General features: G+C 47.8%; 1 protein-coding gene across 1 annotated transcript; it reads left to right on the plus strand.

Moving 5' to 3' along the window:
• Positions 1–2,968: 2,968 nt before the first annotated feature.
• LOC147032619 (uncharacterized) lies at positions 2,969–27,646 on the plus strand. The gene is made up of 4 exons (XM_085870386.1): positions 2,969–3,990; positions 17,209–17,343; positions 17,568–17,700; positions 22,714–27,646. Exons 1-4 carry the CDS (start codon positions 3,580–3,582, stop codon positions 23,073–23,075), a joined length of 1,041 nt encoding a protein of 346 aa, XP_085726512.1. The 5' UTR covers positions 2,969–3,579; the 3' UTR covers positions 23,076–27,646.
• Positions 27,647–27,854: the final 208 nt, after the last annotated feature.

The raw sequence follows: 27,854 nt of genomic DNA on the forward strand, positions 1-27,854 counted from the left end.
AACACCTCGATGAGTGCTTTCTAGATATGTCAAGCTTGAGACATTATGACGTCATTTTGTGACGTTATGAGGCAAAAGCATATTTTTCATGGTTAATCTGTAGAACGATTCGCATCGGAATCTCTCGTAGGCAGATATTCCTCAAGGAGTCGCTCCTGGTGGATAGCAGCTCTGTTCACCTCAGTGTAACCTTAAAGAAGTCACACGTGGTCACCTTTTGGCAAGATACGGGTCACCCTGCGGATGACATTGGTTTATTTTTTGTTTGTTTTTTTTGGGGGGGAGGGGGTTGCACGTACGGGCACGCACGTACGGGCACGCGAGAGCGAAGGAATGGCTTTTTTGGTTGTTTCTGGCTCGCGGTTCGAAAGTTTTTTTTTTTTTTTTGATTTGCACATACGGCCACGCACGTACGGCCACGCATGTACGGACATGCGAGAGTGAAGGAACGACCTGTGTGGTTGTTGTTTCTGGCTCGCGGTTTGAAAGTTTTGTTTTTTTATTATTATTTTTTTTGCATGTACGGGCACGTACTAGTTTCTTTAAATTATCAGATTTCACAACAGATTTTGACACTTCATCCAGATGATATCCGATCCTTAAAGCCAAAATAATCTTTCGATAATGTACTTTAATTCTTATGTGAGAGTGGATCGTGGAAAATTGCATCATTTATTGTATGAAATCATTCCAAGCTCCTAATTTGAAAACTATAGAACTTACAAAAGCGATGTACCCAGCGATTCATAGCTATGATGAACAGGCATTTGATAATACTCGTACGTGCCCGTACGTGCAAAAAAATAAAACTTTCAAACCGCGTACTAGAAACAACAACCACACAAGCCGTTCCTTCGCTCTCGCGTAGCCGTACGTGTGTGGCTGTACGTGAAAACCCAAAAATAAAAATAAAAACCAAAAAGAAAAACTTTCAAACAAACACACAGGCCGTTCCTTCGCTCTCGTAAACGACGACTGGATTGGGGCATTGTGTTTATCTATAAATGCGCATAAGAAATCAAGAAATTATTAGAATACAGTGTCATCACTATCCGGAAGTCCGTACTTGTAACCCGTAATGGGGAACGTGGCTGAGGATCTCTTCCCCAACGGCCACGCCTACGCAGCAACTTGTCCTGTGATTGGTAACTAAATGGCGCATCGGCCACGCCTATGCAGCAACGTGTCCTGTCATTGGTTGGTAAATAAATCGCCATAACTTGGGAAGCACGTCCAATTAATATCAAACCTTGAAAAGGCACATCCTCAGGTCCCCAGCAATATACCTGGCAAGTTTCAATTAGATCGGACCATTGGTTGTCGAGAAACAGCGGTCACCGACACACACAGACACACACATACACACACATACACACACACATACACACACAGACACACACAGACACACACAGACACACACAGACACACACACACACATTGCTGGAATTATAGATAGATGAGTGAGGAAAGTGAAAAAAACACTTTATCATAAAGAAATCTTTGCGGCCTGCTCCAAGTCAAGGCATATTTGAGCAGGCCAAAAAACATGGCAGCTTCAGACCCCAGCAAGGTTACCCAGGAAACCTCTTTAGACCCCAGAGAGAGTGATGGCCAAGGATGCCCCTGATAAAGTATATAATTAAAGAAGGCCATTAATTACCTTCAAAAGGGGTGTTTTAATTAACCCAAACACCCAATTTTCACTCCTACACTTCCTTGGAGTATTCGTTATGTGCATGCAAAGTTTCCAGCTGCTAGGTTTCATGGCTTTGGGGTTATGGAGGACACACACACACACACACACACACACACACACACACACACACACACACACACACACTGACATTTATTAGTATATATATATAATCGCACACATACACACGCAAGCTTTAGTCTCATGGAAGAGTGGGGTGACAGAGGGGTCGAGGTAGACATTAACAACTTGGTACTGCAACAACATGTGGACCCAGCAAGGGGATGAATAAACATGAGGATGAGAGAGATAAGCGAAGGAAAGATAGCCAGCTGGAAGTTTAGAGTGTCCACATTGAAATGAACCAACTTTGAAGCCTCGTAACTTTTTACGTATAAAATTTATATGTGAAGTGCAAAGTGGACTACACAAAATTGCAGGACATTGTTCAGCTGAGAGAGTGTATCACAGCGGCAGTGTCCTCCGCACCCTCTGAGATACTGGAAAATGAGTACCGTTGTGATTTAGTCCGTACTGCGAATAGTGCACGAATTGAATGTTCACTCTAACGTACCCTAATGTACCCGAATGATACGTACCCATATACCAAATGAAACTCAAGCATACTGACTCTGAGCTGTGCGAATATTCCTCTGTTTGCTTTATTTAATAAAAATTTATAAGGCTTCAAAGTTGGTTCATTTAATATGTGGACACCCTGTATATCGGTTAGTAGAGTGATCTTATCTCCCATTTTAGATTCACCAAGAAGCCTCCTCAGGTTTCCGAAGTAGTTAATTACTCGGTACGATTCATAACGAGGTAAAGTGACAACCCAATGGTGATCCTTACAGGGAATTTGGAATATTGTCAGGGTTCAGGCTTAACAAAAGATATCCTTATTCAATAGATACCTGGGCACCATGTTAGGATACCAGCTTTAAACGCTCTCTCTGAATAACTGCATGCTCCATCGTCTAATTCCTTCACCGGTCCCGACAGGTGCGATTCTGTGACCGTGCCGAGCTGTGAAGCTGTTTCAAGTATTCGTCCTTCATCAGAGCCAAAGAGAGAAATGTGGTTGGAGGAAGGGCTAAAAGCGATGTGAATGGGTCAAAAGTCAACGGGGTCGTGTCGATATTTGACCGATAACCCTTGCTCCAAGCTCTTTGACTTCTGACCCATTCCCCCCCCCCATCACTCCATCAACCCTCCTCCGCTCACGTCTCCCTGTTTTATTGCTTGATGATGGGTGAAAGCTTGAAACGTGAACTGCGCGTCGCTTCCCACGGCGAATAAGATACTCTTATCCGCCGATGCAGACCAACACTCGCCTTCATGAAGACCGGTGTCCCAATGTAAAGCTATCCTGCTTGCTTGGTAAGTTGAACAAGCAAGAATGGGCACAAGCAATATAAACAAACCGTACGTACTCCACATCCGATCCGATCGCATTTCCCAATCCATCCCTCTCCATCCGGTATCGTAATCATGATTTGACTTTCAATGTAATTACTTAATTATTTTTGCATGCAGTAAACTACACCACATGCTATTTTCCTTTCAAGCGAGTCCACCCACTAACTCACCACCCTGTACCCATCATCCCCTACCTCGCCCCACACCCCTCCCCTGATTGGTGATGTCGTTGCTCAAAGCATACACACCACACTGCAGGAGGTAGACCAGACGCCACTCCCTCCGTTGATTTTACTGCCAGAGTGGTGTCCACCTGCTCCTTTAAACATCACCAAACTTTCTCCAGACTTCCTCCCACTTACTGCATCTCTGTTGTTCAAAGTCTGTTGTCCATGTGCTGCGCAACGGGTGAAAGAGATCATTAACTGCCGCGATCTTGGTGGATCTGCTGCAGAGGATGGAAAAGCATGAGCATCGCTTATGCTTGCAGACCCACAACTAGCCCTTCATTTTGGACTCGATCAGCTCATGGTACGAGCGTCATCATGACCGACAGTAAAGCTCTTCCCTTCTCCATCGACCGGATCATGGCCCAGGACCGGCCTCGCTCTTTCGCCCCGGTGCGTCCTCGCTGGACCCTCGAAGGCTTGGCGTCGCTCTCCTTGGAACCCACCCCAGCACACCCGGCCTTCCGTTGGCTCCCGAGAACTGAGGAGGTCACCCTTCCCATGGTCTCGGCATCAGGCACAGCCAACGCACATCTGAGGCACGCCGCACAGATTCTACCCCCTTCGCTCGAACACCTCGATTCAGGATCGAGGGAGGTGGTTAAGGTCGTCGAGAAAGGGAAACACGTGTCCTGCGAGGTCTGCGGGAAGGTGAGCATTCCGACCGAGATCCGCGATCAAATAATCGGATCAAAGGTACACATGGTAAAGTTAAGGGACCCTCACTGGAACAAGCACTTGCACTTCGTCGTCTTCCTCCTGTTCTTCAAGATGTCGTTTTCTCTGCAATGTGTAGATTTGAAAAAAAAGTTTTTGACTCCCGACAAACTTTGTCAAGTTTCATCCAATAACGACAAATGAAACATTTCTCACGGTGATGTTGCTTGCCAGAGTTTTCCGCAAAGCAGACGTGTATATCCATTAAATATCTCGGTTCGGACTGGCCTTATAGAGAGGCAGGGTATCCAAAAGGTAGATGGCTGATAGAGAGGCAGGGTATCCAAAAGGTGTGTTCACTCAGCTTTGGGCTGTCCTCCTGGATTCTAATCTCGACCCAACTATAAACTGTCAATCTGGTTTTTCGCATCCAGGGCGAGACATCAATGTTTATGTCGTCCATCGGAAGGACGTTATAAGCTGGAAGACCCGTCTCCTAGCGTTTGTCGTTGGTAGAAGTTAGAGATTCCATGTGGCATCTTGTGCGAAGATGAAGCGACTAAGTTAGGGGCACCGTCATCAACTTACAAACTCCTGCCCTTCAGTCAAACGTCGCCCCCAGCCAGTTGCTTCGTGAAACACCTGGGACAAAATTCTTCCCTGACTGGCTGACCCCACAAGAAGGTGGGAGTAATAGGGGCTGTTAAAGTACTCGGTAGTGGTAGTAGTAATGATAACTTGGAGGAGGGTTTATGGGTTATTAATGTTTCCTTTGAACCGAAATCGAACATTCTTGCGATTCCTTCTGCGTTGGGATTTTATTTAATGATTTATTTGGTTCGTTTTGCGATTGTTGCCATCAATGATATCGCAATGAAACCGATACAAAAGACGCTGCGTCTGTGTATGGTCGGTTAAGAAATTGTGAATTGATAACAAACTAAATGTAAATGTCATTGTAGTGTTTCGGGTGTTTTATTTTATAAGTTCGAGCTCTCAAATAGGTATTTATTTCATCGCTCAGACGTTGTAATCGCACCGATCGAAAGTCACGCCTGGAGAGCTGGTAATCAAGTTTACTCGCTCATTCATTGCAGGACATGAGCATGAAATTAGTTATCTGAACTTTTCTATTTTATTTTTACACTGATCTTGAAAATTCAGGCTTCGGCCTGAGGGTGGACGCACTCACCTTTTAAACTCCAGGTTAGGCCTGGTAGGATAGCCCAGGGTAGACGCACTCACCTTTTAAACTCCAGGTTAGGCCTGGTAGGATAGCCCAGGGTAGACGCACTCACCTTTTAAACTCCAGGTTAGGCCTGGTAGGATAGCCCAGGGTAGACGCACTCACCTTTTAAACTCCAGGTTAGGCCTGGTAGGATAGCCCAGGGTAGACGCACTCACCTTTTAAACTCCAGGTTAGGCCTGGTAGGATAGCCCAGGGTAGACGCACTCACCTTTTAAACTCCAGGTTAGGCCTGGTAGGATAGCCCAGGGTAGACGCACTCACCTTTTAAACTCCAGGTTAGGCCTGGTAGGATAGCCCAGGGTAGACGCACTCACCTTTTAAACTCCAGGTTAGGCCTGGTAGGATAGCCCAGGGTAGACGCACTCACCTTTTAAACTCCAGGTTAGGCCTGGTAGGATAGCCCAGGGTAGACGCACTCACCTTTTAAACTCCAGGTTAGGCCTGGTAGGATAGCCCAGGGTAGACACACTCACCTTTTAAACTCCAGGTTAGACCTGGTAGGATAGCCCAGGGTAGACGCACTCACCTTGGAGCTGTCTCGCCTGCGTGAGAATGTCGACTCAGCTCTAGACTGTCACCCTGGTGTTTCACATGCAGGGAGACAGATCGATGTTTTTTGGACAGTCGTTAAGCTGGCTGTCCCATCTGTTTACATCGGTTGGTGGAGGTTAAATACCCCACGGTGGCTTTGAGGAAGAGTACACGAGTTATCGCCCTGGAGCAAATTACAAACTCCTGTCTAAACTGCAGATGATAATAAGAGGTCTACTCTTGTTGGAGATCACCTGTTGACACCAAGGTTACCTGCTTGTTATCCGGTTCAGCAGCTCCTGCATTAAAATCAGATCTTACGTCCCCAGGTTGTTCTCACATCAGGCGTGAACAGCCAACCGTCTTCGGCGACGAGGGGCAACCACGAGGAGGTCGCCGTGAAATTATCGTTTTGGGTTTTGCTCCGAATTTAAACTTTCATCACATGATGTCACATTCGTTAAAGACAAAACTCGTGCACTTTGTGAAACACTTTTTTTTTTTTAATCTCATGAGCGTTTTGTTGTACTGAATAATAACCAAAATTGTTTACAACTAAACGCGTACAAAGTTTAAACGGTACCCAAGGTTGACATGCTGGGTTGGTTGTAAGCGAGGATGATGAGTAATCCCGTTACAAAAGATGTAATAACCAAGCAGTCCTCCCACCTTGCAAACATTTAAATAACTACAAATTACACTGCAATTACTACCACCCTTGTTGGTGATAAACTACTGAACGATGTTGTGATTTCCTTGGTCGCCGTAAATTCCTGATTTTAACTTGCTTAATACAACGATCCGTTTGATTTTATCTCGTTTGTTAAATACCAACGAAAAGTGTTCTTTGACAGGTATACGGGGGGGGGGGGGCTGGGGCCATGGCCCAGAGTTCACGTCTAAGCAGTCTGGCGTAGGTTCGAATCCCGACCCAGCTATAAACTCTCGTCCTGGTGCTTCAAAGGCAGTGATTTATCAAGGTGTCTGTCGTCCCTCAGATGGACGTTTAAGCTCAGGTCCACCAACAGCTCATGCTGACCTTCAAGGTCCACCAACTGGGCGTCCCGTCTGCCGGCATGAGTTGGTGGATGTTAAAGATCCCACGGTGTCCTTCATGAGGAGCAGGCAAGCTATCGCCGGCACCCTGAACGCATTCGAAATTGCTGCCCTAATTACTGCTACGAAGGCAATGGCAAACCACCCAGTATTATCGTTGCCAAGAAACTCCTTCGGCAACGCTGCTGCCGTGTAACATTTTATGGGAGCGTACGTACATCAGAATGAGGACATGGGATGATCGATAAGTACCTGGCCTGACGTCCAATGACAATAACCACTTCTTTTTTTTCATACAACGCTTTTAACAAAACAATGGATCATATTATATATATATATATATATATATTGGTCATTCTAAATGATAGCGTCCGTTCATGTTCGATATTCGGATCGAATGGTATCGAATGAAGGACGAGTCGGAACGTATGTATCGATTCCATATTAGGGTTTTGTAATGACACATTATCCATCGTACAATCGAGCATCCTGGTCCTTGTGAGCAGTTGTAGAGCAGGTATCATAATCCACGCAAGCGGGGTGAAACGTCAGAAAATGGGGGCAAAATTGAGGGTTGATCAGTAAGTCCGTGGCTTCACTTTGGAGGTAAGAAACGACTCGTGGCCTTTCACCAGACTCGTTTAACATCGGTGATATAACCATCACTTGGACCGTCTTCACTACTCCCCACCTCTGTGTTCACCCACGGACTCGCCGAACAATTGTCACAGAAATGCTAATAAAGGCATTTACAAATGTGAAGGAAAAACACTCGAATATGTCAATTTTTCCTGATGTTGATGTTGCCAACACATTCCACAAGCTCTGATCGTCCAGCGCTCCAGATTGCTCCCCACACCATCACTGAAAAACCACCGTGTTTAACAGTTGGCTGCAATCGGTTCAAAGAGAACTCTTGACTGGGAAGTCTCCAGACCCATACTCGTCCAGTTTCAGAAAATTAGGCAAATTGGGACTCATCTGAAAAAAATGACAGTTTGCCAAAATTCCAAGGGTCTGGTGGCCATCTCGTCAGCCCACTTGTTTCTCCTTTAAATATTGGCTGGTCTAAGAAGAGGTTTTCTTCTGGCTGCTCTCCCATAGTAACCCAGTTGATGAAGGTACCGCACGGCAGTTCTTGAGCTGCAGTAACTTGGAACATCTTCTGCCTTGCAACGGGGAGTTTTTCAATGGACCGCTTGACAGCTCGAAGACATCTTTCTGAGGGTCCAGGTCGACCAGAACGGGAAGCTGTGGATTCATTGCCTTCGCTGGTGAATTGCATAATCACCGGATTGCCCATAGAAAGCGGAATGCCAAGGGTCTGAGCGATCTGATGCTGGCTGACTCCACCTTCCAAATGGCCAACAATTCGTCCTCTTTGAAAATTGGAAAGTTTGTGTGCTCCCTGGGTTTGAAGTGTAGTTAATTGTCATAAAAGACACAGGAACTTATCTGCAAAAACAATAGTCGAATATTAGTACAAATCACTGAGTAAAACTGTGTTGTACAGATGAAATGAAGAATTTTATGGTGTCTATTTACTTCTGGCATGTCTCTGTGTATATATATTGTTGTGGTTACCAGATTCGCAAACCACCATTCAGGTCCCTTAGGTGAGGTATCTCGGTAAGTGCATGTGTAGTTAGGCCCAAACCCGTTGTCTAGTGGGAATACATGTCATTTATGCGAGCTGCGACTCTTCAGGATAGCCGTTTTTCTTTTACTATCTTTATTTTGGACCAACCGCCATGATCACAACCACAACATCAACCACCGACCACAACCACCGCTTCACCACAACCGCCACGACCTTCACGCACACCTCACAACCGTAGCATCGCCACCGTTCTTGCCCCGCTGTGGGTACCGGTGTTGGACTCATGCAGAACGCGCGTCGAACAGCGTGTACAAAATCACGGATTTTGTGCTTCAAAAACGGATCAACAACGACACACGCCCACTTTTTGCCGTCCAATCGGTGAGCGAGGGGCGATTTGGCCCCGCCTCCAGAACGATCGAGATATGCAAATTTGTGGATCAAAAAGCCTTCACGCCCACTTTTTCTCGGGCCAATGGGGAGCGAGGTGAAAGGTCAAAGGGCGGGGGTCAAAGGCGAAGTTACGGGGGGATAAAAGGACGGTGTTCGTCAGTCAGAAGGGGAGAGTCGCGAAGGAGAACGAGAACGAGAAGGAGTCAGAACGAGAAGGAGTCAGAACGAGAAGGAGAACGAGAAGGAGTCGGAACGAAGGAGAACGAGAACGAAAGGAGAACGAGAAGGAGTCGGAACGGAGGGGACGAGTGTGGAAGTCTGGAGCCCGAAGCCTGCAGTGGCTGGAGAAGCTGAAGAGAGCCGGACGAGGGGGTGCTCGCGTCGGTGCCAGGAGCTGCACGCCCGAGGGAGGCCGGCAGCGCGACCTGGCCGAGGTGGAGACGCACACCAGGGATAATAAAGATCCTCTATACCCCGAGCATCAGCAACCCCCTCCTGTTTCCCCCCCGCGCTGAGATAGTGCGACCAAGGGGGCCCCCGTTCCCACCCCCTGCCAGGCACTGTCCACGAGGCCCGCGGGTTGCGGGGCCATCGCCGCTCCGCGTCTCATCACCAGACGGGTAGGCCCGACCCGGTCTCGGCCTCAGGCCTGCCTCATTCTTGAGGTATTTCTTTTCCTTGGTTTTGGGTATGTGTTGTCGGCGCCGTCTGTGAAGTAGAATTGTATAAGTGTTGCCGTGTGCTCGGTAGTCGGTATTAGCTCTGCACTGTGTTTTCACTTTTATGTTTGCTTTTTGTGTAAATGGAATTGTGTTTTCTTTTTTTTGTGTGCATTTGGTGGAATTGTATTTGTGTGCTTCCCGTGTGCCGCGAATAAATGTGCTTTATTGTTGAACTGTTCTCCCGCTTCGCTTCGTCTTTTCCTCCATTGAATCCCCATCTTGCTTCACGTAAAGGGTTGGTAGTGGGCTGAATACGCCCGATAATTAATCGAACCGTCGAGGTCGACGATAACACCGCTCGGTTATTCTGATAGTACGGAACGGGTCGCTTAAGTGGCCCGTGTCCGAAGTCGACCTGCGGCGAGGTGTGATCGCCCGGTCTACCCTCCGCGTGGGTACTTAGGTAGTTCGAATTTGGCGAGCAACCCTATCCCACGCGGGGGCTGATTGGCTGAGACCGAAAGGTCCACCCATGACTGGTTCCCGGCGTTAGTCCGAGAGGGTCACGACTGGATTGTCCGTCCGGTGGGCGACGTGCCGCGATTCGAGTTACGTGGCCGTTCGCACGCCGGCGGGCGCGAAATCCGCAACACTGGTGTCAGGAGTGGGATGTAAGGGAGATGTCGGTCGGCATGTGTGAACATGCAGCCGCGTCTCCCGGTGTGAGTTTAATGGTGAGGTGTGTTAGCGTCGTAACGCGCGGGAGTGCGTGTGTCGAATGGCGACGACGGCGACATGTGAGGAAAGAAAGCCGAGTAGCGGCTGTAGTTGTTTCGCGCACCGTGCCGGGTTCACCCAGCAGTGAGCACGAGGTCCGTGCTGTGCAACGCACGAGGCCCCCACGTGCTCGCTTGCGAGTGAAGTCCCGGTCCCGGAAACGCACGCGGTGGATTTGCCGATCCCGCGGACGGACAAAGTTTAGGCAGGATTACGGATTTGGACCGGACGGGTTCTCCACGCGATCGTGTGTGTTAAGCTCCAACGGGCAAAGCACATGTGTTCGCGTGGGGAACCCCTCGAGACGTGGGGCTTGTGTTTTTTTTATGCGCACGGTGACGTCATGGCTGCACGCGGGGTTGGAATCCGGCAGGAGGGGTATCCCTGCCGGATGGTACCGTCCAAGGAGGGACAAGGTACACGTGCAGCTGCATGACGTCACGGGCAGGTGCAAAGTGCGCGAGCTGTGAGTTTCCGCGCTGGTGCTGCGCATGTAAAAAAAAAAAAAAAAAAAAAAAGCAAGCCTCACTTTCGGGTGCACAGGATTCCTGGGCAAGGGTTGGAAGACCCCCTAGACCTGGGCACAGGATGGAAACTAGTTAGGGGGAAGGGTTAGCATAGTTAGACCGACTTCATGGGGCAGGGGTAAGTCCTCATGGAGTCCGTGGAATGGATTAGGTAGAGGGATTGTAGCGAGATTTAGGTTGGGAAATTGATTAATGGGATTATTTGGAGACAGTGACAGACTTGTGGATGTGTAGCGGGGACATAGCTTAGCTACGTAGTGTTAAAAGGAACGTGCTTTAGTGTAAGGGACGACGTGGGAGCACGAGTTAGTTTGGGGATGTAGTTAGGAGGATGGCAGAGTTCAGCGGTGTGTGTGTTGAAGAGTTGGTGAGTTGTGTTGTGACATGATGAGTGAGTGAGGCCAGCGGGCCTGTGTGTGTGGCGCGAATGGGGATTGCATGGGGCGATGAGTGACTGGGGGAGGAGTGACTCCCGCCCAAGGGACCCCGGGGTCAGTGTAGAGTGAGTTAGCTGGGTTAGTCAAATTGAAAAATGGAGGTCGTTTTGTTGTTGGTGTGAATGTAGGCTCGAAACCCGTTTGGAGGGGTGCAGGAGCCCTGTTGACGGGCTGGGAGCGTGGCTGCGAAAGGTGAGTATCGCTGAGCGGGTACCCCGGGCACCAGGCTGGTCGGCCGTGGTAGGCCAAGGGCCCATGGGGGGCCGGGATAGCGTAGTGGGCACGGGTGCGCCTGCTTGGTGCGGGGGCCCGGGGCGCCATTAGCCGCGTGGGCAGTGTTGTGGGCACGGGTGACCCTCGGAAAGGGGCCTGGGGAGCCAGCCTGCCACGTGTGCGTTTCAGGGGAGGTGCCATGGGGGCACTCCCGGTGTTAGGGAGCTGGTAGGCTCGGAGGCAGTGTAGTGCCCGGGGGGTGCCATAGCGGGAGAATCGGCAGAGGGTCGTGCCTGCCAAAGGGAGCCACGTGTCCCAGCCATGAGACCGTGTGAGGGCACGGAGAGAGAAAGTGGGGCGAGGCCCGAAATTGTGAGGACACCAACACAGGCGACGGGAATCTGGGTTGTTAGAACCAATACTTTAAGCGAGAGGCGCTTGTTGAAAGCCCCGGGGTAGTTTAACAGTTAAATGGATAGGGTAGATTAGGAAGTGTACCCCTCCGCACCATCCATCCCCTCGCTGTCGTTGTGGGCCGCTGGACCCACTTTGGTTATAGATCGCCGAACTCTGGGGAGGCCATTCTGAAGCCGTTGGGCCTCGGCACAGGACGTTAGCTCTCCCTTGTTCCCCTCCGGGAAGGAAACGTAGGGGTTGGGAGTAGGCTAGTGACAGAATAGGTTAGCCGAACAAGGACGATAAAGGGGTTAGGGGACGATTTATAGTGGGGAAGTAAAAATAAAAACAATAAAAAAATAAGTTGGGGCTAAATTGGGGTTTGACAAATTAAGGGAGTGGGTATGTACAGTGACAGGCAAAGGCGATAGGTTGGGAGGGAGACAGGTAGGTAGGTCCGAGCCCGCCTTCCAAGTGGCCAGCACCACCGCACTCCCTCCACCAACCTCCACTGAAGGGCAAGAGCTGGCCAACTTCATCGGCTGGCCGTGTTTTGCTTCAAGGCGGAGGCCGGCCAACTTCGTCTGCAGCTGCTGTGCTGCGGGGCCTGTGCCGGCTGGATCGTCTGCAGCTGCTGTGCTGCAAGGCCTGTGCCATCGGCTGGCCGTGTTTTGCTTCAAGGCCTGTGCCGGCCACTTCATCTGCAGCGGTGGTACTTCAAGGCCTGTGCCGGCCAGTTCATCTGCCGGCTGTGTTTGCCTGCAGCGGCCTTCTTCTGCGGGCTGTGTTTGCCTGCTCACCTTTGCCATGCCATGCCCACTGCCCACGTTCACCAGCCCCGTTCAATTTTTGCTTTGCCCCCCCCCCCCCTGTTCGTTTCCATGTGCGCCAGGATCAGAAAGCAACAGTTTGCAAGCTGCAAGAACTGCCCTGTTGGCGGCTACAACACGGGCCTGCAGTGGCGGCCCGTGCACCGTGTTTGTGTCCATTCATGCATCCATTCGTTGTGCTCATTACGTGTGCCACTTGAGCTGGCACGGAGACTGCGTTGTGCAGCCCAAGCACCGTTGTGGTTCACTGCGTTCAGTTCAAAAGGGAAGGCCTTGGACTGCGTGTGAGCAGCCAGCCACGTTCCCTGTCACCTGCATTGTTTTGAGCCAGAGACTGCATGCGGGCAGCCTGGCTCCCTGCTAACTGCTTTCTTTTGCAGAGTTCAATGATCCTGGGCCATGGTTTAGTGTAAGATTTGTAAGTTAAGGTAAGATGTACTGTACATATGAGTGCGCCCCCGGCATGTTTGTCTTAGCGCCGGCAATTTTATTTAAGTCGTCCGTGTGAGTGAGTTTGTTTAGATAGTTACGCAGCCCTCAGGTTATTTATTTTGGGGACACGAATACCATGAATGTCGCACTCAGGGATCCGTAGGTAAAGTGTACTAGGGGAAAACTACACATGATGGCACACGAAAATTTGACGACTCAGGACGAGTCTGTAAAAAGGGAAGGGGGTAGTGTTGTGGTTACCAGATTCGCAAACCACCATTCAGGTCCCTTAGGTGAGGTATCTCGGTAAGTGCATGTGTAGTTAGGCCCAAACCCGTTGTCTAGTGGGAATACATGTCATTTATGCGAGCTGCGACTCTTCAGGATAGCCGTTTTTCTTTTACTATCTTTATTTTGGACCAACCGCCATGATCACAACCACAACATCAACCACCGACCACAACCACCGCTTCACCACAACCGCCACGACCTTCACGCACACCTCACAACCGTAGCATGGCCACCGTTCTTGCCCCGCTGTGGGTACCGGTGTTGGACTCATGCAGAACGCGCGTCGAGCAGCGTGTACAAAATCACGGATTTTGTGCTTCAAAAACGGATCAAAAACGACACACGCCCACTTTTTGCCGTCCAATCGGTGAGCGAGGGGCGATTTGGCCCCGCCTCCAGAACGATCGAGATATGCAAATTTGTGGATCAAAAAGCCTTCACGCCCACTTTTTCTCGGGCCAATGGGGAGCGAGGTGAAAGGTCAAAGGGCGGGGGTCAAAGGCGAAGTTACGGGGGGATAAAAGGACGGTGTTCGTCAGTCAGAAGGGGAGAGTCGCGAAGGAGAACGAGAACGAGAAGGAGTCAGAACGAGAAGGAGTCAGAACGAGAAGGAGAACGAGAAGGAGTCGGAACGAAGGAGAACGAGAACGAAAAGAGAACGAGAACGAGAAGGAGTCGGAACGGAGGGGACGAGTGTGGAAGTCTGGAGCCCGAAGCCTGCAGTGGCTGGAGAAGCTGAAGAGAGCCGGACGAGGGGGTGCTCGCGTCGGTGCCAGGAGCTGCACGCCCGAGGGAGGCCGGCAGCGCGACCTGGCCGAGGTGGAGACGCACACCAGGGATAATAAAGATCCTCTATACCCCGAGCATCAGCAACCCCCTCCTGTTTCCCCCCGCGCTGAGATAGTGCGACCAAGGGGGCCCCGTTCCCAGCCCCTGCCAGGCACTGTCCACGAGGCCCGCGGGTTGCGGGGCCATCGCCGCTCCGCGTCTCATCACCAGACGGGTAGGCCCGACCCGGTCTCGGCCTCAGGCCTGCCTCATTCTTGAGGTATTTCTTTTCCTTGGTTTTGGGTATGTGTTGTCGGCGCCGTCTGTGAAGTAGAATTGTATAAGTGTTGCCGTGTGCTCGGTAGTCGGTATTAGCTCTGCACTGTGTTTTCACTTTTATGTTTGCTTTTTGTGTAAATGGAATTGTGTTTTCTTTTTTTTGTGTGCATTTGGTGGAATTGTATTTGTGTGCTTCCCGTGTGCCGCGAATAAATGTGCTTTATTGTTAGAACTGTTCTCCCGCTTGGCTTCGTCTTTTCCTCCATTGAATCCCCATCTTGCTTCACGTAAAGGGTTGGTAGTGGGCTGAATACGCCCCGATAATTAATCGAACCGTCGAGGTCGACGGATAACACCGCTCGGTTATTCTGATAGTACGGAACGGGTCGCTTAAGTGGCCCGTGTCCGAAGTCGACCTGCGGCGAGGTGATCCTCTACCCTCCGCGTGGGTACTTAGGTAGTTCGAATTTGGCGAGCAACCCTATCCCACGCGGGGGCTGATTGGCTCGATCGCGGTGAGACCGAAAGGTCCACCCGTGACTGGTTCCCGGCGTTAGTCCGAGAGGGTCACGACTGGATTGTCCGTCCGGTGGGCGACGTGCCGCGATTCGAGTTACGTGGCCGTTCGCACGCCGGCGGGCGCGAAATCCGCAACAATATATATATACACATATATATACACATATATACACATACATATATACATACATATATACATACATTCACAAGTCATTTTTTCTGCTTTTGCAGCATTTCACTTATTTGTTCGAAAGATGCCCCCCACCCACAACCCCCAATCTTCAATTCGTGTTTCCCCATTCCACATTATCCCATCATCATCATAATAGTTGGAGCGTCCGCTCTGAGAGTGCGAGGTCGGTGATGTGGTGCATGCTGCTTCCTTTCTTGATACTCCATTTTAAATGGATAGAGCATGACAACAACCATAGGTTGGCAACAGTAACATTAGCACAGGTTTTGAATGGTCTCATGGCCTTCAGCCAGTACTAAAGTTCCTTGTTCGAGAACATGAATATATCGTAATCTGCCATCGAACTACCACACTCGTAATGGAGCATCAGTGCTGCCGAAGCTGTTCCTGGGCAACTAGTTACACTGGGTGGTCTGGTTATGGTGGGTGGTTTGGTTATGGTGGATGGTTTGGTTATGGTGGGTGGTTTGGTTACACTGGGTGGTTGGGTCTGTTGAGTGGTTTGGCTATGGTGGGTGGTTTGGTTACACTGGGTGGTTGGGTCTGTTGAGTGGTTTGGTTATGGTGGGTGGTTTGGTTACACTGGGTGGTTGGGTCTGTTGAGTGGTTTGGCTATGGTGGGTGGTTTAGGTCTGTTGGGTGGTTTTAGTGTGTTGGGTGGTTTTGGTCTGTTGGGTGGTTTGGTTAGGCTTGGTGGTTTGGGTCTGGTGGGTGATTTGGTTATGGTGGGTGATGTGGTTATGGTGGGTGATGTGGCTATGCTGGGTGATGTGGTTATGCTGGGTGATGTGGTTATGCTGGGTATGGTTATGGTGGGTGATGTGGCTATGCTGGGTGGTTTGGTTATGGTGGGTGATGTGGCTATGTTGGGTGGTTTGGTTATGCTTGGTAGTTTGGTTATGGTGGGTGGTTTGGGTCTGTTGGGTGGTTTTGGTCTGCTGGGTGGTTTTGGTCTGCTGGGTGGTTTTGGTCTGCTGGGTGGTTTGGTTAGGCTTGGTGGTTTGGATCTGTTGGGTGGTTTGGTTATGGTGGGTGATGTGGTTATGCTGAGTGATTGATGTGGTTATGCCGGGTGGTTTGTGTCTGTTGGGTTACCGTTTCCTGTAATTGATTCAGGGTGCCGGAGATGACTCAACTCCTCTTGTGAAAGAGACTGCGATATTTAACGTCCACCAACGACCATTGTTATCAGATGGGTTCTCCGGTTTAACATCAACCCAATGGACGGTAAACACATTCGTGTATCAACCTCCATGGTGAGAACCACTGCGGTGAAAGCTTCTTCAAAGAGACATCGTTTCCTGACAGTTTCTTCTGCATCAAATGGATTTAATATAACCAGGTAAGGCGTGCAGTGCAGTTTGTAAGATTGTATGAGCTCCTTTACAAGGAACTTCAATGCAGTACAAGAGGAGGTCATTGGGCTCTTTCAGCCTGTTCAATGGTTGTCAACTCATGGCTCGTTTGTCCGTGCTCTCTGACCTTTTTAAACGTTGAGCATCAAGCAAGGAAGCAGCAGGTACCATTTTTAAAGTCTTTGGTATGACTCGACCGGGATTCAAACCTCTCAGACTCAGAGTGGACGCTCTAATTACACCGGCATGATCGTGGTCAGCCAAATCAAATTACAAACTCCTGCCACCTTCAGTGGACCATCAGGCCTGGTCAGCCGGTTCGTGAAAGACTTGGGCCAAAAACGTTCTCAGCCCAACCTCACAAGGTGGTGGGAATAGTCGAGGTTGTTAAAGAAGTCATAGATGTCCACAGTCTGAACATGCAACACACCAAAATAAACGCAGCTGGCTTTTTTTGACATTTTCTTTCAACCACGATGACGTCATGGAATCTTAATGTAACATGTAATGATGTCATCATTTCTTCAGCCAACTTTAAAAGTCGAGAGCGTTGTTCGATATTTAACTGCAAGACATCAGATTGATAAATATCTCACTGGGATTGTCGAACCATTCTTGCATCAATGGATCACCGCGTTGTCCTGTAATTAACCAAGGAGGTAACGAGGTGAACAGCATTGTTTGTGCTGCATTCTGGTGTGCAGGTGTTCAGCGCGCAGTACAACCTCACTCGCCACATGCCCGTGCACACCGGTGTGCGACCTTTCGTGTGCAAGGTGTGCGGGAAGGGATTTAGACAAGCCAGTACATTGTGTCGGCACAAGATCATCCACACCCAGGTACGACCAAAATGAGCTGCATGGAAAGGAACATCACACGAGCAGGGTTTTGCAGGGTCGCCAAAGTGGCTTCTTCCCAAAAATAATAGATTAAACAGATGATGGTTTTGGTGTCTCGTTCTGTTCGAATCAATAAAGTCAGATTGCCATGCTTTCTTTGCAGTCGTGATCGAAAAGAGATGTCCGAGCTGTCTCGTTGCCTTGACGCCCGCGCGTGCTCGCAGGAGAAACCCCATCAATGTCCCCATTGTGGGAAGGCGTTCAACCGGAGTTCGACCCTCAACATGCACGTCCGCATCCACTCTGGGTACAAACCATTTGTCTGCGAAGTCTGTGGGAAGGGCTTCCATCAGAAAGGTAGGATGTTTTATTCACAAAGAACACACTATAAACAATGGGATGTATGTACACATTCGTTATTAATCGGGAATATGATAATTTTGAGGCTCACAGTATGGTGGACACGCAGCGCATGTTCCTTTCAGTCATCTAGTCTGGGTTTGATTCCCGTTATGATCTGGTACTTAGGTAGGGAGTTGCATCACAGTGCGCCCTCCCTCAGATGGACATTAAGTTGGCTACCTGTCTGACTCCCCTCCTTCCAATGTTTTCCCAGTAAGTCTGGGTACAGTAGGTGCTTAATAGAGTGTGTATCCTTAATATAGACATCCTTCTCTTTGCGAAAGGCATGGTGGGATATTTTACTTCCACCAACTAATTCCTATATACCATCCTTCCTTAAGGAGAGGACAAAATATCTGAAGGTCAGCCCATTTTGAATACACACCGCTGTGTGAGAGACCCAATTAAAAAAATTGAATTCTGGTCAAGATTAAAAACTGGTAAATTATATAATCATCATGTATATGTATATATATATATATATATATATATATATTTTCTCCTTATTTCGGCTGCTCCCGTTAGGGGTCACCACAGCGGATCATCCATATGATCCGCATAGTGATTTGGCACATGTTTTACGCCGGATGCCCTTCCTGACACAACCCTGGTCGCCTCTTACGACACAGGGAAATGGTACACCTATTTTAACCGGGGTATACACCGGCCCAGTATACTGGTACTCATTTTGCCGACCTTGGAAGGATGACAGGCTGAGTTAACCCCCTGGTGTATTAATTCAGTGGCCCAACGGGGCTTGAACTCAGGACCTCTTGGATCCCAAGCCGCTGCCCTAACCACTGTGCCAACACCAGGCTACATACATACATACATACACACATACATACGTACGTACGTACGTACGTACGTACGTACGTACGTACGTACGTACGTATATGTATATATGTATATATATATATATATATATATATATATATATATATATATATATATATATATATATATATATATATATTGTTACGACTGTGGAAATTCGGAAACCACCATTCAGGTCCCGTAGGTGAGATAACTCTAAGTACATGTGTAGTTCGCCCCAAATCCGTTGTTTAGGGGGAATTTATGTGATTCATTCGGGCTGCGACGCTTTGATATAGCCGTTTTTCTGTTATATCTTTATTTTGAATCAACCGCCATAACCATCAAACCACCACCGATAAACCCTCCACCACCCTCACCTCTCTCCTTCTACGGACATTCCCGCACCACCTGTGAACACTGAGCGTCGGGCTGTCTTGGGCTCATTCAAGCGATAGCAATGAGCCGCGAGTGCATATAGCGGCCTTTCCGAGGGAGAATTCAGATCAAGAATGCTACACGCCCACTTCTGATCCGTCCAATCAGCAAGCGCAGAGCAGCTTGGCCCCGCTTCCAGGCGCGTCCATGTGAAATCGAAATATGCAAATTCTAGGATGAGGTGAGGTTCACGCCCACTTTTCCCCCGTCCAATGGGCGAGCGTAGCCCCGCCCCCGAGCTCATTCTGATCCGGAAATTTGCATATTGTTTCTCCTGCCGGCCTATTAAACGCCGAGCGCAAGGCGAATCGTGGCAGAGAGTTTTGGGGCAGAGAGTTTTAGCAGAGAGTGAGAGTTTTGGTAAGAGAGTCATCGGGCAGAGTGTGGCAGCGGCGGAGTGTGGCAGAGAGTGGAGTCGGGTGGCGAAGGCATCGAGTTGGGTTCTGCAGTCGGCTGAGGAGAGTTGGGGGAAGAGACCAACGAGCTCGGGTCTGAGGCGAGAAGGACGGTGGTCAGCGACGAGGTCGCGGTGGGAGATCACTCGTCGCGGGACCTAAGCCAGCCCGCCATTCTCCCTCCCCCAGAGCATCAACAACTCCCCCTTTTTCCCCCGTGCTGAGATAGTGCAACCAAGGGGGCCCTGTTCCCACCCCACTCCAAACGTCGTGCCAATGAAACCCGCGAAGGAGCACAGAGTCGGGGCACAGCCACGCGGCCACATCTGCGGCTCGTCCGCTAACCCGCCATGAGGACGCGGGTAGGACCCACCCGGTCTCGCGGACCTGGCCGCTCCTTCAGGTCCCGCGCACATATTGGCCTACAGGCCCGTCTGCCCCCTTGTCTATGAGGGTGGCTTCTTTCCTTTGCTTTTGAGTAAATGTGTGTCAGCGCCGTGTCTTGTAAAGTAGAACTGTGTAAGTGTTGCCGAGTGTATGCGTATTCGGTTGTGACTCTGCGTCGTCGTTTCTTTTGTTTTCCTGATATAGGTGCATTTTGACTGTTTGGCTGTATATGTGTGCTTTCTATGTGTCGCGTAATAAATGTGCATTGTGTGAACTGTTTTCCCGTTTCGCTTCATCTTTTCTTTATTGATCCTCCATCCTGCTTCACGTAAAGGGTTTGTAGTGGGCTTAATACGCCCGATAATTAATCGGAACAATCGAGGCCGACGATAACACCGCTCGGTTATCCCGATAGCACGGAACGGACCGCTTAAGCGGTTCGTGTCCAGAGTCAGCCTGCGGCGAGGTACGGTCGACCATCCGCGCAAGTACTTAGGTAGATCGAATTTGGCGAGCAACCCTATCCTGCACGGGTGGGCAATTGTCACGGTTGTGGTGGGGTTAAACCCCCACCCGTGACTAGCTCCCGGCGTTGTTCCTAGAGGGTCACGACAGAATTGTCCGTTCCGGTGGGCGAGGCGGCCGCCATTCGAGTCGAGCGGCCGATCGCACGCCGGCGGGCGCGAATTCGCAACAATATGTGTATGTATATGTACATGTATATATTGCAAACCATGGCGTCTGTCTCCCGTTGACGGCGGCCGCTTCCAATGCTGCATTTGAAAAGATGCTGATTGGTTATTTTACATTTTCATTTCATTTTTCTTGATGCAATATATTCGGTCACTTTATTGCCCCTTCCAGTAATCTTTAAAACAACATGAACATCTGGATTAAAGTTGATTTAATTCAGATCTTCATGGAGTAACACAATGTTAAAATCACTATATTTTCCCCACTTTTTCGACAAATCCAACCTCCGCCACCCGATGTTGCACCACCATTCTGCAGTGGCGGAACTTGTGCTTGCTTTTTCCGTCACTGGGAACGGTCAGACAGGTTTTTTGCTGTGCAGTGTATGGATCAGCCTGACATTCAGAATCAATCTGTGAAGTTTCTTGTTTCTTTTTCTGTGTTATGCTCTTCCTTCGTTCAGAATCAAAAATTTTTTGCTTGATATTCATTTGATTTATAAAAAATCTCCAAATCCCTTTAATAATTCTCAAACTTTATCCACAACTCATCTTTTACAACTTCAGGGCAATCCACTTATAATGTATACAAAAGAGAAGAATTGTGGTGGGAGGGGGAATTAAAAGGGAAGTAGATGGAGAAAAGGAAGGTGAGGGATTTGTAGGGGAGACGAGAGATTCATTGCCTCTTATATTATATAATTGCCTTATAAATTGGCTGTTGTCGACGGTGCTGCGACGACAAAACCAAAAGGGTGTAAAGAAAACAAAAGGCAATTTGACACCTCTTGTGAGCCTGAAGGCTTTTTGTGGTTACAACCATATATAGTGCATACCTTCAAGGGACAGCCGTTTTCCATCCCATGCTGTTAGCCGGTAACTTGGGCAAATTTCCCAAAATATTTTACAGCAAAACTGTTGTTGGCGTTGAACTCTGACTTTGGCACTGACCGCAGGAGCAAACAACAGCATCACGAGCTGGTTGTCTGAATTGTTTGCATTGGTTAGCATCATTTCGCTGCTAGGTTTTGGAAAAGCAAATGGATATACAGTTGACCTCCTAAGGTCAAACAAGGAGTTTTCGGTAAATCCTCTTCAGCATATTTTTTGCTATAATGTACTTGATTGTTCAATGTTTCTGTCAGCAATGTGTCAAAGGATCATTTGTCATGTTTCCGCAGTTGTGACCTCCAATATGTTGGGTATGGGTTGGGATGCAACAAATGGTTTTGTTTTTAAGTTGAAGATACAGTGGACTCTCTCTCTCTCTCTCTCTCTCTCTCTCTCTCTCTCTCTCTCTCTCTCTCTCTCTCTCTCTCTCTCTCTCTCTCTCTCTCTCTCTCTCTCTCTCTCTCTCTCTCTCTCTCTCTCTCTTTCTCTCTTTCTCTCTTTCTCTCTTTCTCTCTTTCTCTCTTTCTCTCTTTCTCTCTTTCTCTCTTTCTCTCTTTCTCTCTTTCTCTCTTTCTCTCTTTCTCTCTTTCTCTCTTTCTCTCTTTCTCTCTTTCTCTCTTTCTCTCTTTCTCTCTTTCTCTCTTTCTCTCTTTCTCTCTTTCCGAGCGTCCATGCCAACTAAGCAGCTTTCTGAACAAGAGTTTAGTTCACCTATTCTTCGCAAAGGACACCGTGGGATCTTGACCATCCACCAACTAATGGCGGCAGACGGGTTTCCATTTAACATCCATCTGATGGATGGTAGACACATTAATGAATCGCCCTGCCTGAGAAACGCCGGGGTGACAGTTTATAGCTGGGTAGGGATTCAAACCCAGGCTAGAAGTTTAGAGACGAATGTGCACTGTGCATACCTCTCGGCCATCCTGCCAGCCCACAGTGGACTAATAGTGACAATACCTACTTAGCATTTAAAATATGTGTTCAAGTCATTGGATGAAAGTCACCATAATAGGAATCTGGATTGTTTAACCTTCTGGAAGCTGAGATTATCACCCTGATGCCAAAGGGTTGTCGTTTAAAACCCAGTTTACTCACTAATGGCCTTGAAAATAGAGATAATCTGCCTCTTCTCCCCAACTTGGTCTGGGTGACATGTGATGCTGTCAGTTTGCATTTCATGGTTGACTCTTAAATGCCTAAAAATGTGGGATGGCAACGGAAATGTTTTCTACATGAGACAGTGCCACTTGTAACCCCCCACTGTTTTTTTTTGTTGTTGTTGTTATTATACCTTGCGTCACCAAGTGTGATGTGCATCTGACTCTTTCCCACTCGAACCCCATTAGGAAACTATAAAAATCACCGTTTGACTCACAGCGTCGACAAGCAGCACAAGTGTGGCCTGTGCAGCAAAGCTTTCCACCAGCTTTACAATCTGGCGTTCCACATGCACACGCACACAGACTGCAAACCCCACACGTGCACAGCCTGCGGAAAGGGTTTCTGTCGGAACTTCGACCTCAAGAAGCATGTCCGTAAGCTGCACGGGTCGTCCACCGAGTCATCAAGCTTACGGCGTACTCCAAACCCTCTGAGCTCCGCACATCATGGATCCAGCCCTGGCATCCTCCAGTCATCCACCGTCTCGACCACATTCTCGATGCCCCGTCTGTCCCGTTTTCAGGGCCCGAGCGACTTCTTCCCGTAGAAACGCATTTGCTGCAATTGTCATTTTTGTAACTGTAAGGGGCCATCTATTTATTTTGCTGTCTGCATTGACCTAAAAGACAATGGAGCTTGTACATAAATCGCTTGCAGATCAGACATTAGTCGGCATCAGTGTACTCCCATGTCAATTTCACGGATATTAGTAGACAATGGAGGAAAAACATTCATGTAGTAATATGGGATTCGAACCTGCGTTCCACACATCATATGAAAACGATAAAGTGGACCAACCCATAATCATTTGGTGAAACTCTCCTTGTTATAACAGTAAGGGGTATCTGTTTTTATGTGTGCAAATATGGTGGAGTTTTGGTCTCCATACATGACTCTCCTCCTCCCTCACCTATCGTTATTACATTAAGTACGCATCTAAAATTGTCTCCAACATTTAAAACCACATTGCCAGAGCGACCTCTACCGTTACTGAGGTTTAAAAAGTTAAACTCCCTAAAATCAGTGGGACGCTGTTGAGGTCAGACCATATTTAATCTACTTTGTGTTGACCAAGAGTGGAGATAATTTAAGTGGTTGGGAGAACAAGAGCAAAAACACGATTTACTTGCTGTCGATCGTGATAAATTGTTTGGAGATTGTTGGCAATGCAACTTCCATGAAAAACACACGAAGGTATGAGGATGGAAGGGGAATTTTTCAAAGTGACGTGTATGGTAAAAGCTTACATATCCGTAGCATGACCGTACGGTCTGAGCGAGTGTAGTACAATACGGGAATTTCGAAATGACGTATGAATGCTAACAAGGCCTTTCGGGAACGCGCGGTGTGCATTTTCAGCAACTCGGTTCTGCTCGCCGGGCACTTTTAACCTGCTCTTACTTGTGAGAAATCTGTGATTCAAATCGTCTTTTTAACATAAGTATCAGCATTCAAATGAAAGAGTGGCAATTCCACGATGGTTAACCCAAATTGTTCTGTTCCTGGATGAAAATCGGACTGATGGAAATATGAGAAATATCCGTGGATGAGAGGCGCAGAATTCCTTCTATTTCCTGTTAATACAAGCGGGCAGCGGTAGTGGATAAATCTCTCTCTCGCTCTCTCGCTCTCTCTCTTTTTTTTTGTCAAAATGGCGCCTGCACCACATGACCGATGACATCATGATTACCATTAAATATTCTATAGGAGGAGTCACTCGTATTCTGATAATTTTGTGTCCATCGGACTAATATAACAGTTACGGAGGAAATTATATTTTTTCATACTGATCAGATCAAGCATTGTACTTGTCAAATTATGACTTCGTGATGAAGGCACCGATGACATCATCATCATCAACATATCCTATTCCCCATTGGGAGTACTTGACAATGAGCCATGTTTCAATTTTTTTCCATTGAGCAGATTGGGAGATGTCGAAGCATACTTTTTTTCCAAGATGGCGTCCATACCACGTGACCTATGACGTCATAATTATGATTACAACATTTTTCAGGCGGAAGCACTCCTATGGTGTAATTTCGTGTCAACTGGACCAGTGGTTGCTGAGAAAATGAATTTTTAAAATGCAGACACGTACGCCACATGTACGCGCGTACGCCACCGAATGCCTAACCTTGCTTTTCGCTTCGCGAGCACAGGGTAATAACAGCCCTCACAGCTCCCACAGCTACATGATTAATGGTAAATAACATTTTAAAAGTTTATCCCCCGAAGCATGATTAATGGTAAATATCATCATTTTAAAATTTGATTTTAAACTTACCCTGTGCATTCACAAGCCCCAGATATTAGCCTCCCATTGCTGTTCAGAAGCACCCAAACCAGATACGGCGTCTCCCTCAGGGAAGTCTGCCTGGTAGATCTCGCTCTCACCTGAATAATACCTGGCACAAGATTTGTGTATTTTCACGTTGTGAATATGTCCTTTGAAGAAGAGTCAGTAGCCATTGCCCTGCTGGTAATGATGCACGGCATCATCTTTCCAATTGTAGATGGCCATTAAATATATCACAAAGCTTGCCATGATCACAGGAGACATTCCCGCAAGGTTCAAAGTCCATTCACTGGTAGCAATAGTGCACATGTCCGTCCACAGTTCGGGTCTTACACCGGGCCACATCATCGGGAGTGTTTGCATTATGGGCAGCTACAAGATCTCAGTGCTTTGGACGAACTGAGAAAATTCTCCAACTCTTTCGCCATGCAGAGGCACGTCCCTTTCCCTCGGGTACTTTTGCAAGTATTTTCGGATTCTTTCAGAAGCTTTGTGAGCCATTTTCGGGAACAATCCTTATCTTGCACACATGATGTATGGAAACATGCTCGAACAACATCGCTGCTAAGGGGTTATGCTCATGCACACCAAGCATTCTGGGGCAGGTTACACGTCATTTCGAAAGTTTATGTATTGTTGTATGAAAAATAGGTGTTATTAAGATTTCCAAATTACGACAATCGGCAATTATTGAAAAAATAGGATTAGTAAATTTCATTTATTTTTGTATACAGAAATATAGGCTCAGGGAGGAGCTAAATGACATCAGGCAGCAGGTTTATAGAATGACAGAGCATCAAAGAGGAACAAGGAGATGGAGACATCGCACATCAGTAGATGAGTAGCAGAAAGAAGGCAGAAGGGAGGGGTATCAGTGAGAGTAGAAGAGAGCAGCTGTGGGTGTGAGGTAAGATGGGCCTTACTTTTGAAGGATTAGTGGGAGAGGCATGAGAAAACAGACACAGGGAGTCAGTTCGGAAGAAGAGAGAAGAGGGGGATGAAGGAATTGAGGTAAGCATTCATTTTACAATTGAGGAGGATAACCAGGTGTAGAATTCTTGGAGAACGCTCGTGGCTTAGGTGTGATGAGGCAGGACGGAAGGATGACAAGGTGGGAGCAACAAGGCCAGAAGTTCAACTGATGCAACAGAAAACTGACAGTCCACAAACCTGCTTGAATCTCTGAGAAGGCAGAGCTTGAACTGGGGCCTCCTTCCCACTGTCGTGGCACTGTGCGCATGAAATACATATGTGGTTCCTGTTGCATTTGCTTGACCAATAATTTTCAGGCAGAATGTGATGAGCTCGACTTGCTCATGAAATAAATACAGAAGGTGATAGATCTTCATCCAAATACAAGATCTAGTCTCATGGAGAAGTGAGGTGACACAGGGTTACAAAGGCAATGTCATGGCAGTCAGACAGTGGAGCCACAGGTGGACATGACAAGCAAAAGAATGAACGAACAGGAAAAGGAGGAGAGACAGGAAGAGAGAAAATGCAGTCAGCTGCAAGTAAGGGGGTTGGGTTAGGTAGAGTTAATAGGGGTTAGAAAAAGAACAAAGATTCATGGTAGGAATAGTGATGCCACTTTCTTGAAGCCTTGGAGAGAAAATTTCAAATGAACTGCTCAGGAAAGGCAATTCCTCAATTGTTGAAAAGAGGAACAAAGGACTGGAGGTGTGCAGAAAGCCTGGATTTTAGAAGTTTAACAATGAGGGGTTTACTGGAAGAACACACATGCTTTAGTTGCTGGGGAGGGTCAGAAGGCTGAGACATCAGATGGATGTAAACCAGAAGAGAGGCCACCAACCTGTCTGTGATGTGGGAGCAACAGGCCTTGTGCTTTGGCCTCATCATGGAGACGCCAATAATGTTGAAAGCTTTAGATTTCACTCGATCCAGGAGTGACCGATGTGATGCTGGAGCACCAGCCTAAAATGGAGAGCAGGACTCCATCAGAATGCAAAGCAAAATTGTGAATTTTCTTGCCAAAAATAGATACTTTACTGTGTTTCGGAACAATATTTACCTGAGACGTGACATCCGTCACCTATTACAATTAATATGGCCAATGTATTATAAAGCCAATAATATGAAGCAAATACATGCTCTCGGACTTGGAGAACTGGGAGTCTTGCGCTTGTAGTGAAACCCACCCAAGGACATAGAGGTCATATGTTTTTCCTTCCAGAGCTTTGGCTGTGCTGTGCTGTGTATATACATATGCTGTGCTTGACTTGACCGTCCAAATGTGCACTCCGCATGATTCACACCTTCCCGCACCGACCCCAGCTCAGAGCAAGTGCAGTTCGATGTGTTTTTCTTAAATGAGACCCGTAAGGTCGTGTTGCAAGAACTGGAGCAACCAAACGCAACACGCTCTTATGAAATGCATGCGAATATTTCTCCCAACATGTTGTCATTTATTTTTCCAGCACGCTTCACAGTCGGCCTAGTCCATACTTTCCACCTGAGATCGGTGTTCGCGGTCTGAGGTTCGGTTCTTTTGAGACCCATTCACCATTCACTTGCAGGACTCGCTGTGTGTGCTGCCAACTTAAGATGATTGCTGCAAAAAAGAACCCAAAGAAAGTCGAAAAGAGAGAGTTCACAGATATATTGTCCATTGTTCTTGCATTTACACTGTATTTATTTTGAGTGAAGATTAATTGACGAGTGCTTATACTAATGCTCGTTTATTTATTGAAGTGCAGATACTCGGATCCAAACCGTTGTTTGACTATTTGTGTATATATGGAGACATGTTTGACTTTGTGTTGCCATCATTATTATTTATTAAAGTACTTAGCCTGCGATACAGCCTGCTCTTGAATTCGTGCCACTTCATTCTCAGAAATAACATTTCCAGCTGAGCACACAGCTCATGATACATATATCCTGCATTGATTTGCCCATTGTCTCCCATTGTTCTTGCAATGCATGTAAAAATAGACGAATGTCCTTGTGCAACATCCTTATTATAATTCATGGACCAGTGTTTGTTTGTTTGTCATGCTACTCCTC

Source organism: Eptatretus burgeri, chromosome 2 (assembly GCF_056783735.1).
Source record: "Eptatretus burgeri isolate ZD-2024b chromosome 2, Ebu_testis_v1, whole genome shotgun sequence".
NCBI lineage: Eukaryota > Metazoa > Chordata > Myxini > Myxiniformes > Myxinidae > Eptatretus > Eptatretus burgeri.